At 40.1% G+C, this 14,252-nt stretch overlaps 1 protein-coding gene across 2 annotated transcripts in view; it reads right to left on the bottom strand.

The window, feature by feature from the left end:
• CSMD2 (CUB and Sushi multiple domains 2) overlaps positions 1-14,252 on the bottom strand; it is a 1,446,274-nt gene that overhangs the window by 344,951 nt on the left and 1,087,071 nt on the right. For both annotated transcript variants that reach the window (XM_082247591.1, XM_082247592.1), the window contains 2 exons: positions 6,527-6,714; positions 4,512-4,700 (listed from right to left, as the gene is read on the bottom strand). In XM_082247591.1, the coding sequence (XP_082103717.1) occupies positions 4,512-4,700; positions 6,527-6,714 (377 nt within the window). The remainder of the gene's footprint in view (positions 1-4,511; positions 4,701-6,526; positions 6,715-14,252) is intronic.

The raw sequence follows: 14,252 nt of genomic DNA, 5'->3' as shown, positions 1-14,252 counted from the left end.
ATCACTAAAACAATATTTAAAAATGAAAGTATACTTTGACTTTAACTCTTGCTGGAGGTTGATGTTAAATGTTGTGAAAACTAATCTAATAACTGATAAAAAGTTTTAAGTAAAAAAAAGTAAACTCTTGTCATTGGAACATTTTGTATAAAGTGATACAATTTCAAAATCATAACCCAGAATTTTCTTTTTTTGAGAAGCTTTCAAACCAATTTAGTGATTACTGTTAATTGAAAGTTTACAAAATTCATACTGTAGAGCAGGGGTCTTCAAACTATGGCCCTCCAGTTGTTCGGGAACTACAATTCCCATCATGCCTAGTAATGTCTGTGAATGTCAGAATTTTACAATGCCTCATGAGATGTGTAGTTTCCCAACAGCTAGAGGGCAGTAGTTTGAAGATCCCTTCTGGAGAGCATGATGTCAGCTTTTATAGATAAAGAATGCCACTTGAGTAGGCAAAAATTTCAGGACCATAGTGGCAATTATCACAAGTGTAATATATATATATATATATATATATATATATATATATATATATATATATATATATGAGAAAGTATAGCAACCAGCTTATAAGTCTAATTTAAGTTATTGACATTTTTAGGCATGAACCAACCTGGTTAAAATAGTACAGATGGTGACAAAAGTTATCAAACTTTGCAAATTAATGAAAACAGAACTAAACTCTCACAATCAACAATAACTATTTATAATCCTTATGCTGCTAGCATCAGTAAATGGATAGCAAGGTATATCATATTTACTTGTTTCAAACTGTTTTTTACATGTGTTCAGTTATGTCCTGGTTTCAGGCCTAGGCAAATTATGTCATACATCCCAGGAGTCTTTGTGGTATCTGTTCTTATTTTATTTGTAGGATGGGAGAAGGGGCTTTCTCAGCTAAGCGCCCCCTCCTGCCTGTATTCCTGAGGTAAGGGCAGATGTATTCCAGGAAGTAAATGCTACAGTATCTCACAAAATTGAGTACACACCACATTTTTGTAAATATTTTATTATATCTTTTGATGTGACAACACTGAAGAAATGACACTTTGCTACAATATAAAGTAGTGAGAGTACAGCTTGTATATCAGTGTAAATTTTCTGTCCCCTCAAAATATCTCAACACACAGCCATTATTTTCTAAACCACTGGCAACAAAAGTGAGTACACCCCTAAGTGAAAATGTCCAAATGGGCCCAATTAGTCATTTCCGTCCCCGGTGTCATGTGACTCATTAGTGTTACAAGGTCTCAGGTGTGAATGGGGAGCAGGTGTGTTAAATTTGGTGTTATCGCTCTCACTCTCTCATACTGGTCACTGGAAGATCAACATGGAACCTCATGGCAAAGAACTCTCTGAGGATCTGAAAAAAAGTATTGTTGCTCTACATAAAGATGGCCTAGGCTATAAGAAGATTGACAAGAACCTGAAACTGAGCTGCAGCATGGTGGCCAAGACCTAACAGGGGTTTAACAGGACAGGTACCACTCAGAACAGGCTTGCCATGGTTGACCAAAGAAGTTGTGTGCACATGCTCAGCATAATATCCAGGGATTGTTCTTGGGAAATAGACCTATGAGTGCTGCCGGCATTGCTGCAGAAGTTGAAGGGGTGTGGGGGTCAGCCTGTCAATTCTCAGACCATACGCCACACACTGCATCAAATTGGTCTGCATTGCTGTCGTCCCAGAAAGAAGCCTCTTCTAAAGATGGTGCACAAGAAAGCCCTGCAAACAGTTTGCTGAAGACAAGCAGACTAAGGACATGGATTACTGGAACCATGTCCTAAGGTCTGATGATACCAAGATAAACGTATGTGGTTCAGATGGTGTCAAGCGTGTGTGGCAGCAACCAGATGAGGAGTACAAAGACAAGCGTGTCTTGCCTACAGTCAAGCATGGTGGTGGGAGTGTCATGGTCTGGGACTGCATGAGTGCTGCCGGCACTGGGGAGCTACAGTTCCTTGAGGGAACCATGAATGCCAACATGTACTGTGACATACTGAAGCAGAGCATGATCCCCTCCCTTCGGAGACTGGGCTGCAGGGCAGTATTCCAACATAACGACCCCAAACACACCTCCAAGACAACCACTGCCTTGCTAAAGAAGCTGAGGGTAAAGGTGATGGACTGGTCAAGCATGTCTCCAGACCTAAACCCTATTAAGCATCTGTGGGGCATCCTCAAACAGAAGGTGGAGGAGCGCATGGTCTCTAACATCCACCGGCTTCGTGATGTCATCATGTAGGAGTGGGAGTGGTCTCCAGTGGCAACCTGTGAAGCTCTAGTGAACTCCATGCCCAAAAGGGTTAAGGCAGTTCATGAAAATAATGGTGGTCACACTAAATATTGACACTTTGGGTCCAATTTGGACATTTCCACTTAGGGGTGCACTCACTTCTGTTGCCAGCGGTTTAGACATTAATGGATGTGTGTTGAGTTATTTTGAGGGGGCAGCAAATTTACACTGTTATACAAGCTGTACACTCATTACTTTACATTGTAGCAAAGTGTAATTTCTTCAGTGTTGTTACATGAAAAGATATAATAAAATGTTTTCAAAAATGTGGGGGTTGTACTCGCTTTTGTGAGATACTGTATATGAACCAACTGCCCTTACTGAACATAGGCACAGCCAGGACTGCTAAGGGGGTGTTTTTCAAAGTGATTGCTCAACATTGAGACATGAATGGATGGGTGAGTTTACTTTGAATTATGAGACAAACAGACCCAAGGCGCTCAACCATAAAATGGGCTAGCAGTTATTTGTGGTAGTAACATGCATCCTACTAACCCATTCCTGTGCTGCATGCAATCCACTGGAGAAATGGCGATATCCAAAACAGAAATGCAAAAGCTATATGCTGCACACTGGTAAAGTTAAGGTGCAAAGAAGCTGGAAGCTTTGAAACGTATTATCCTCCGACATGGGCCACATCTCCCTTGGTCTGCCGTATTATTGTCTTCATCCTGTAAGTGGCCTTCTTCTTGGTAGGCTCCAGCTTTACTGCACACCACGCTGATGTGTGCCTTTCCTGCTGGACACCAACAGCTGACCCCAGTAAGTCCTACAGCTGGTATGTGAACCTTGAGCCTGTTTCCATCAGTGATGGGCCCTCCATTTAGTGTTTGAGGATATATGAGACCTGGGCTTTTACCTTTTAAATTAGACTGTGTCGTACATACATGACTGTGTTTTTATCTGGACTGTGTGCTTTATCTATGACCACACAATAAATGTTACTTAATGGTTTATATGGAAGCAAGTTTTATTTGTTTATTCATCATCCTTAAATTTATCTACTGGTTTCTCATGGGTACCTTGACTTTACCAGGGTGCAGCATATAGCCTTTGCATTAAAAAAAATTAATGAAATAGCATTTTTGGCTCGTGGGGCTCAAAGGCAGTTTAGTTCTACTTTAAATTAGCAAATACAACACACTATTTTAGTTGCAATTAATATCATTGAAATATGCTTTTACTGGTGTCTAGGTTATATAGCTATAAAAATGTTACACATAGGGACTGTTTTAATGGGCAAATGTATTGTGCTTTTGACATCAATTGATAATGTTTCCGAGATCATACAGAATTAATTGAAGGTGCATCTGACCTGCATTTGACATACTTTATCTGATTTGGCATTCCCATAGACTTAAATGGGGAGAGAAGTTCTGAAGTGAACAAAAGCCCAATGACCCAGACTCATATAAAGTGTGTACAAGTGAGAAATTTTTGACAATTACCAGCTTGTTTCTATTATGCATATATACATATTCATCTACTCATGATTTTTCATTTCAACTAATTTGTTTCTATTTGTAGGAAATGTTTAGAGTAATTGAAATAAAACTGGCTAAATTTTCCTGGAAATCCATATTATTCTTATCAGCCTTAAAAGTCAAAACCAAAATTCAGAGTTTGGTGGGACATTGTATGTAAAATCAAACATTTATTTATTTCCTTGACATGACAAAAACATAGAGACTGCCATTGCTGATAACCTCCTGTTGAATTTGCTGGCTGTCTGGCTGTCAAACTAATTAAATGCTTTGAATCATGAACCTGGAACACATATGCAAATAAGGAGTCCTGACTTTCTTCCAACTTTGCTACTTTCCATCTTTCTGTATACCTGTTCCAGGTTAGGTGACTTAGAAAGCTTTAAAACAGGTTAGCAAAACAACCAATAAATTAACATTTTCAGGATGAGTTCAATAGTAGGAACCCCCATGTTTCATCTCATGCAGATTGAATTTAAGTATTGTTAATAAAATAGGGAGGTTGAGGGGGTTGGTACTACCATTTTCCTCTGGAAAGATAAATTACAAAAGCAGAAGTCAGGACAACGTAGGGCCTGCATCATTGGCCAGTTTCCCTTCAGAACTTCCCAAGACAAATTAAAACATTTTAAAGTGTAATTTTACTTACTGTAATATCCACTGAAGGGAATTATTCACCAAAAAAGAATCACTTTTCTGTAAAAAGGATTATATCGGTTCATACCTTCACAACTAGGCAGAGCTCTACTCCACTGAAAATTTGGCTCACACTCCAATGCCTGGTCATCACTAAGTGTGTATCCTGGGTCACAGCTGAAAGTCACAAGGGCACCCACGTAGAAATCATTGCCATGTCGTTGACCATTAACAGGGATTCCTGGATCGAGGCAGTGGTCTGACTGCAGTTTTACCGCTGTGAGAACGAGACAAGAATGTGTGTACGTTTATTAATGTAAGAGTGATATGTATCACTGAACCGCAAATAGTTTAGACCCAGATTAATTCCACAGCCTGTTATGTATGCATATATTCCCTGTCCAATAAAACTGATTGCACCAGGCTCACCTTAGCCTGGAGGAAAATTTTCCCCAAAGACAGGACATGCATCAACTTGACAGATGCCTATGAAGGCCACTCAGTTCTTACACATACCAAAATCAGAATCAGTCAGTTGTTTTCAGCTTAAAAGAAATAAAGCTGAAGTATGATAAATCCTTATACAACAAATGAGTGACCAGGATAAATGCATAAAGAACCATTATATATGCATAGCTTTCATGCTTACTAGAGAAAGTGATTTATTTCTTGTGATATTGGAAATATAAAAACATATCCCATTGTTGTTCACATACTGCATTGCTGCTTGTTTTTCCTAGTCCTCCTCCATATTAATGTGCTCAGAGACTACCCCAGCCAGAGTTTATATGCCAAAGAACCTGAAAATTGTTATCGAAGTATGGGTCATGTGACAGCTCCTATCTCTTTATCTATAGCTCTAGCATCAATATGTGGGTGGGCTAAACTGCTATTTTTATCAATTATATTTTCATGCATGTAATGTTATCAAATATTTGTGGGGGTGAGTGAACAATGTTCAATAGGCATGTCCAGGGGCTACTTGGCAATCAGCTAGTGTGGGTATTACTGGAGTTTGACTGCAGCAAACACTCTACAGGGGGCAAGGAAGGAAGAACTATAGATTCCTGCATTTGCATTTCAGTAAAGTTAAGCTGCAAAAAAAAAAATCCACCATCCAAGAGCCCTTCATTGGTGCCAGGATTGTTAGAGAGCCCAGAGCCTCTCAGCCTAGTACTCAGTTTTTTTAAAACCTCTCTAAAAAGAAACCCCGATTCTATAGGACTTGTGTCAGCATGGAAGAAAATTACCCCCTTGCAGCTCCCTTGCCAAAAGGGATACACACCAACATTCCTGGGATACCAGACTGGTAACAGTAGGGGGCAATAGTAAAGCCATTTTTCTATATTGATGATTCTAAATAAAAAGGAGGATGTTCACCCTTGTGTCTATTGCAGCCAAAATTGACAGCAGCATGGCAGGGAACCATAGTACTGTAAACATTGCACATGTCAACTTTTATATATATATCTGCATGGCTCTGAGCTTTCAGGTAAGTAAATGAAAACTGGTATGAAAATACATAGCCATGCAAAACATCCATCGCTGCCTTATTGGAATAATAAGAGAAAAATGCTCCCGCAGAGAGAGAGAGAAAAAAGTACCATGGGAAAAGGTTTCTTGGCAGCTCTCATTCAAGAGAGGGGAGAAAGAATCCAAATTAAGAAGAAATAAAAGCAGCTTTTTATTCAATAATCCTGTCCAGAAGTCATTACTCCAGTTGTTATGGTAAAAGAAAATCAATAAAGATGATCAGACTGCAGAGTGTGGAACGGCTTCTAATAGATTTAAGTTCTCCAAACGCTTTGCAGCAGCGCAGCTAACACAATGCCGCCAATTTCTCTATATTTGAGGGGTGCCCTGCCCTGCCCGCTGAGCTTTTAGATACACAAATGAACAATTCCTGCAAGACCTGCCTGCATATTCATTCTGTGCACAGGGTGGGGGTAATTATGTTTAATCAAATACAGGCTGCTCAGCTCTTTTCAACTTCAATCAATAGTACTGCCTTGAATTCAGCAGAAATCGTAGAAATTCTGTGCCTTGCTAAGATGCAAGCATTTTATATATAACACATACAAGGCATTCAAAGTAGTGGCTTACTTTCATAGCGTATTTGAAAGCCGACATCAGAGTGGCTTTTGTCAGTGGTGAAGAGAAGATAAAGGAAATTGCTGGTGCTGATCAGGAACTGTGGGACCTGTGTGCCATCATACACCCCAATCAATGGAGACGAATATGACTTTCCATCTCTTACTTCCAGGGTGTCGTAGTTTACCTCTGTCTTAAATCTGCATAGACATAAGAAAAAAAAAGGCATTTGAACTAAACTCTTTTTTTATATATATAGTAATAATAGAAAAAAGAGTCAGTATTCTGCAGTTCTGATATTTTAAAATCAAATTAGCTCCATGTCATTACAGCTATTGCACCATTACTGTTGTTTTATATTTATTGGAACTGTGCATTGCTAAAGTCAACCAAAATCAATGCCAATGATCTTTTACCAATTGCTTAACAGCCAAATGTGGTGTTAATTACCTGTAGAATGTGTCCAGTGTCCAGTTTTAAGGTACTACTGTTCTGCATACTTGCCATCTATCTCTCATGTCTTGTAAAGCCTACCAGAATGTGTATGATGTTTAATTAAATTGGTTAAAACTACCTGTAAAGGCTGACTGCGTGCTGATCTCATAATTTTTCACAATTTTCTGGATTGGTGAAGATACAGCTGACAGCGTATACAGTAGGCTTGCCCCAATCTTTTCCCATAGCTGAGCCAGAGCTGTAGTTAACATAATGGTACTTGTGTGTTAGAGGTTAGGGCAGGGGCAGCCCCAAGCCACAAAATTTACAAACGCTGATAATTTTTACATTTTGTTTCTCTCTACTGAGTTACGTCAGGACAATTTTTACTAAATTCAGTAAATATAGTGTGTGTGAAGGTAATGCTGAGAGGAACCATATATTTTAGGAAGCTTGGAGCCATCTCCAATTTTTCTTGCAAATGTGTATGTAGGGCAGCATGTTCAGTACATAGAGCCCAACTTACAGTTTCTTAGGTTGGGCACTGATCTTGCTTTAAGGCACAGCCTCTTTTAATCTCATGATATTGTAACAGAAAGCTTTCAGCAACAATACCTTTTCTAAGCATTGAGACAAAAACTGTGTATAATTTATGCATGTCTCTATGCCAGGCAGAATCAATCAATTAAAAATTTTGATCCTGCAGTCCCGTTAGGAAACAGAGATGATCAAAATTAATCTTATGGTTGTTATGCAGCCAGGGACACAAATATGCTGGATTCCAGAAACCAGATACGCTAAGCAGAAATGTAGATGTCTAGTGTTATGAACACAAGTAACAGGATCAAACATAAAACACACAAAATTATTTATTGTGCAAACACTATTCCAATGCCAGCTCACTGAACCCAGGAAAGTGGCAAACAGCATAAACAAGTGAGGTTCTGGGTAGATTTGATTATTGGTTCATTGCCTTTCTGTGGGTGTGGTGTATCCTCTGTGTTGTCCCATCTGTTAGATTTTCTCTTGACTCTTTACCAGGGCCTTCTCATCGTGTTATTCTTCTACCCTACCCGTCTTCACTTCTGTGTCATTTGAGCATTGCATAGAGCTATTTTAATATACTCTTCCCCAACATGTACTGCTGATTCATAGTTTACTATCCCCTAGTACAATCTTAGTTCCTTTCCTTAAACATGTCCTGTGACTATGATTTTGCTTGGACAACCTTATGTTCCAACTCCTGCTGACAAGTTGTCTTTGCTCTTGAATAGGCACATTTTTGGATCCTGTTCTTGACATTGAAGATTTCTCCAGTTTCTGTGTACCTAGGTCCAATATAATGCGTTTAGTGTTAGCCAAGTCTTCTATTTTAGTTACGTTCTTCTCTTTCCACAGAAGAAATGGCTGCATACCATATCAGAGCTCGAGTACATTTATTAAATGATCAAAGTGACATACACCAGACTTGATTACGCACAGTATTACTGATTGAAACGCGTTAACCATCTGCCTTTGCTACGTCTGGTGCATGTCACTTTGATCATATAATAAATGTACTTGAGCTCTGATATGGTGTGCAGCCATTTCTTCTATTGAATCTTGTTTCTCGGAGATGAGCTGGGCTAGCACCCACACATGGAGCAGCAACAAGCCTAATTCATTCACCTAGATTGGCGTCTCCCTTGTTTCCTTCTCTTTCCACTGCTTCTGCTGAATTTAGCTCTCTGCTATAGTAAGTGCACTATACCCTGTCTTCTATCCCTGGCAAATTTAGTTCACTCTCATGCTTGTTCACCTTTAGGGTTTTCTGTTTCCCTGATCACCGTGCATCACCCATCTGATGCACTACATGCTTTTGTGCCTCAGTCCTGGATGACCCTGTCAGTCTTTTTGCTTCTGATCTGATTAGCTTTCTTGTTGTCTGATTCCTTCTTGACGCAGTACAGTCACCTAACATTGCATTTCTTCAGCCTTCACTGTCACCTTTTTCTAAGTATTATTTGTCTCTTGAGTGTCTGTAAGGTAGCCCACAGTTAATCCTTATTCTTCTCTATTTGTAGTTTCTTTTTGGTTTTCAACTCTCTTCCTCAGTGTCTAGATTAGCCTCTGCTAATACAACATTCTTCTCTCACACTGTAAACTCCAGATCCTGTATTGATGATAAAACCCAGCTCCATAAACATGTGGTTACTATTGACCCTGACTTATGGCAAGGTACAAAGGCTGTGCTTTGGTCTACTGCAATCCTATCAGGTAGAAACTTGCTAGATCAAGTAACCTATATACATGACTTCTCCACTAACTTATATAGACATAGGAGCATAGAAATCATTGAACAACTAGATTTCTGTGGGCTAAAGAAACTATGCCACACAAAGTATGCCATGCCAACATAGGTATTGGTTGGTATAGTGAACAGTGGGTGTTCCTAAAGAACATGTTTTTTTGTGACAAACCTTTTCACATCTGCCAGCATCAACTTCCTTTGTGGCTTTGAAATTTAGCCACATGACATCTCAGAGCCACAAAGGAAGTCGGTCCTGGATTTCTTTAAACCAGATGTGACAATTACTGGTCTGAACCTGGAATATATAGCTATATAATACCCAGCATGTTTCACTAGCTGTTAGTTCTGCTCTCAATAATGTCTAAATGGTGAAGTAGTTCCACCACCGCCCAACGCATCATATTTTTGCTGACCTAGGGAGCAAGTGCCCCACCTGCCCAGTCCTCCCTTGTACATTATCAATACAGAGTTGTGTTGGCTTCAGTTCTCTAGTCTTTGGCAAAGCTATTAGTCATTTGGACTAACGTCTGGATGCCAATACCAATTTTTAACATTTTTTCTGTGGGTTTGAGTACGCAATATTTTATAAAACAAGTCCTCCGTCTACACCCCATTTACATTAGCTAGATCTTGCATTGTGAAATATGAAGACAATCGCTGTGGACAATATAAGGTCAGAAAAATCTGTTTTCTCTTTTTTGCTTACATTTACCTGGAATCATTGAGCTGGCATGTTGCCCCAATATTTGTAGTAGCATTTAAAACCTAAATAATTCTGTGCTTTCATCTCTATTTGAATTGGTACATATTTTGTACAACTTGTTCTAATGGGAAACACCAGACTTCCCATTAGAAAACAGCTATAATTAAAATAAATCAATACAACTTTAAACAACATAACATAAGAAAAAAGATGTAGAATAAAGACACAGTAAAACAATCCAACAGCAAAAAATGTTTATCTTTTCCTCACGGTCCATGAAAGATCACTCCCTCTTCTTTTTCCTTTTTCTGCTTGATCTTTTATTGATCCTCATACAAAGCCAACATGCCATTATTGTGGACAGCAGTAATTAAAGGAGTTTAAATTATGACATTTGCTTCTTAAAAAAAAAAAAAGGAAAGAAAGAATGAAACGTGCCTTGGTCTAAACTTGAGCTAAGATTATTGGAATTAATTGGTTCCTAAAGTAGAATCAGTGTCCTATTTTTATCACCTGAAGAAAGCTGTTACAATGCAGCACACACTTGTGTAACAGAACAGCAGTCAATGAGAAAATAAAGGTCCAAGAGGGGCTATTACACATCTTCTTGACCCAACAAGAAATTGACTAGTTTTTCTGTAAAGTTTAGCCCTCTTTAAGTGAAAAGTGTATTAAATACCGTATTTATCGGCGTATAACACGAGCCTCAATATTAGGAGAGAAATTTCAGGAAAAAAGCTTAAATTTAAAATAAACAGCTTTGAACTCAGAACATTGTTTTTTAATCAAATGACATCTCACCAGTGCCCATGAATGCAGCCTCATCAGCAGTGTCCAGCAATGCAGCCTCATCAGCAGTGTTCGGCAATGCAGCCTCATCAGCAGTGTCCAGCAATGCAGTCTCCAGCAATGCAGCCTCATCATCAGTGTCCAGCAATGCAGTCTCCAGCAATGCAGCCTCATAAGCAGTCTCCAGCTATGCAGCCTCATCAGCAGACTCCAGCAATGCAGCCTCATCAGCAGTGTCCAGCAATGCAGCCTCATCAGCAGTGTCCAGCAATGCAGCCTCATAAGCAGTGTCCAGCAATGCAGCCTCATCAGCAGTGTCTAGCAATGCAGTCTCCAGCAATGCAGCCTCATCAGCAGTCTCCAGCTATGCAGCCTCATCAGCAGACTCCAGCAATGCAGCCTCATCAGCAGTCTCCAGCAATGCAGCCTCGCTAGCACAGTCTCCAGCAATGCAGCCTCGCAAGCGCCATTGACACTATCCGAATCAGTTTTTAAAAAGGCTGGGAAGCAGCGCTGAGAGCAGAAGGGGACGGGCCGGGCCAAGGAGAAGGGGGAATGAGCGCTCGTTGTCATCGGAAGTCCCACCTACGATAGACGTCACACATCTCGGCAGAGGAGGCAGGACTTCCTATGACAGCTCGTCCTTCCTTCTCCTCGGCCCGGCTTGCCCCCTTCTGCTCTTGGCGCTGTTTCCTGGCCTTTTTTTTTTTAATATCAGCGTATAACACGCACTATTGCTTTTTCCTCCATTTTTAGGAGGAAAAAGTGCGTGTTAAATGCCGATAAATATGGTATATAGTCTGGATCTCTATACGGATTTGTAGAGTCATACCACGTGTGAGGTGTTGTGGTAAGGATGCCCACAAATTCTGAATGAACTACAACATTCCTGGAGCATTTTTTTCAACGCAGCACACCACAATGTACAGATGGCTCACACCTTGTTCATACTGTGCAGCACTTAAAGAGTAACTTCACCTTTGTTGAGAAAAAAAAAACATTCTCCTCTGGGTGATCTATGCACATTGCAAGGATTTTAACAAACTTTGAGGCAGATTCCCACCTTTTGTTATTGTGAAGGAATAGCTGTTTATTTGTTTGTGTCCATGTGAATCTGTATGGGAGTGGTTTTATAATTATCAGTCTGCTGCTGCACCTGCAGTGCTCAAATGAGGAAAGCTGCTGGGACGGCATCCCTTTAGATGTGATTTCCCTTTGGGAGTATCATATCAAAAAATGACATTTTCATTGCAGTGGATGCCACAAATCTAATTTGTATCTTAGTGCAGACTTCTGGCAAAATCAGTAAGCCAATCACACAAGCAGGAAATTACATATGGGGGGGTCCTGTAAACCTGTGTTCTGTGCATATCTGTGTACAGAACACCTCCAAGTAGTCATATTGCATTGCATTTTATAGAAAATTACAGAAAAGAAAATGTAATTTTTAATAACATTCAATTAAGGTATGACCAGTGTCACAATTGTATATGCTATATTTTTTATTTATTTATTTTTGCTATTTTTTTCCTCCACAGAAGTGGAGTTACCCTTTAAGGAACAATTATCTAGCTGTCAATACATACATAGTAAATATGTTTTTTTTTTTTTTTAACTTGACCAGTACAATTGGGCTTGCACAGGGGTCTCTTGGTGACTTCGTTTGCCACCAACCTGCATATGCAATATTTTCTAACATATTTAGGCAGAATGACCCCCTCCTGGAAAGCACATCCATGTCCTAGACCTCCTTGCCATCTACAATAAATTAAGCAAATATGCTGGTCCATAAGCCATCCCAACCTGTACTGGACAATGAAGAAGAAGCAATATATTGATTAATTCTCAGGGTCTTCTCTCCTGTAACTGGCGTAACTGAGGAAACAATAGAGGCTTAACTTACTTGGAGTGTAATCCCTCTCCCTCCTATTCAGGCTGAACATTGGTGTGTGTGAGATTACAGGAGCGTGGTATCAGGACAGAGATAATTATGGATGCCATTTCTTTTTAAAATGCATTAAATTTTGTTTTATTAGATAAATACTTATCTTCTTTAGGTCTGATTAGAGTTCTCAAAGCACGATCTGTTGGGCTTACTGGAGAGATAAATATGAGATCTTCTGATTTAAACACCATAACTCTATCTTAATAATTAATATTAAAGCTCAGCTGGAGTTTAACTTTCCCTTTGAGGATAATGTCCCTCTCCTTCCTGTATGTCTGACCTCCTGGTGCCCTCTCAAGCACATTCCCCCCTTCCCCTACACTGCCTGCCCTAATCCTATCTAACATTGTGCCTCGATTTCCACATAATTTGTTTATAATTTGTCATACCCGCAGCACTCTTTCACTGCACATTCTCCCCGCTGTTATTCCTTTCACACTTTTTTCTTGTACATGCTGTCCATTGTCATACTTTAAACAATTCTCTCCTGAACATAGGGCTCACTGTCATACCCTCTGCACTTTTCTCCTGAACATACTGCCTATTATCTAAACTCACTCTTTTTTTTCCTCCGCATACTGCCTGCTGCCATACCCTCTGCATTTTTCTCCTCTTCATACTGCCTTCTGTCATACCTTTCACACTTTTCTCCTGCATATACTGCCTGTTGTTATACACTCTGTACTCCCCTGCCAACTGTTATACCCTCTGTACATTTCTCCTGTATATGTTGCCCACTGTCATTCCCTCTGCACGTTTTTTTTTTTTTTTTTTGCAGATACTGCCCACTGCCATACCTCCTGATTTTTTTCTCCTGCACATACTGCCCACTATCATACCCTCTGCACCTTTCTCCTTTATACATTTCCCACTGTCATATGCTCTGCTTACCTCTGCCGCATATACTGTCAACTGTCATGCCCTCTGCACTTTTCTCCTTTACATACTTCCCACTGTCATATGTTCTGTTTAACTCTCCCACACATACTGCCCACTGTCATGCCCTCTGCACTTTTCTCCTTTACATACTTCCCACTGTCATATGTTCTGCTTAACTCTCCCACACATACTGCCCACTGTCATACCCTCTGCATTTTTCTCCTTTGCAAACTTCCCACTGTCATACACTCTGCTTACCTCTCCCGCACATACTGCCCACTGTCATGCCCTCTGCACTTTTCTCCTTTACATACTTCCCACTGTCATATGTTCTGCTTAACTCTCCCACACATACTGCCCACTGTCATACCCTCTGCACTTTTCTCCTTTGCAAACTTCCCACTGTCATACACTCTGCTTACCTCTCCCGCACATACTGCCCACTGTCATACCCTCTGCCCTTTTCTCCTGCACATACTGCTCACTGTCATCGCCATGTTTTTCCTGCAATATAATGCCTACTGTCACCCTTGGTGTTCCCCTGCCCACTTTCATACCCTCAGCACCTTTCTTCTGAACATACCGCCTCCTATAATACTCTGTTTGCTTTTCTTCTACACCTACTGCCTGCTTTCATATCTTCTGTACACTTTTCTCCTACACATACTGCTGCTGTCATATCCTCTGTACTCTGCAC

Source organism: Pelophylax lessonae, assembly GCF_965119305.1.
Source record: "Pelophylax lessonae genome assembly, chromosome: 2".
In the NCBI taxonomy this organism is placed as follows: domain Eukaryota; kingdom Metazoa; phylum Chordata; class Amphibia; order Anura; family Ranidae; genus Pelophylax; species Pelophylax lessonae.
This window is presented reverse-complemented; position numbering and strand designations above follow the sequence as displayed.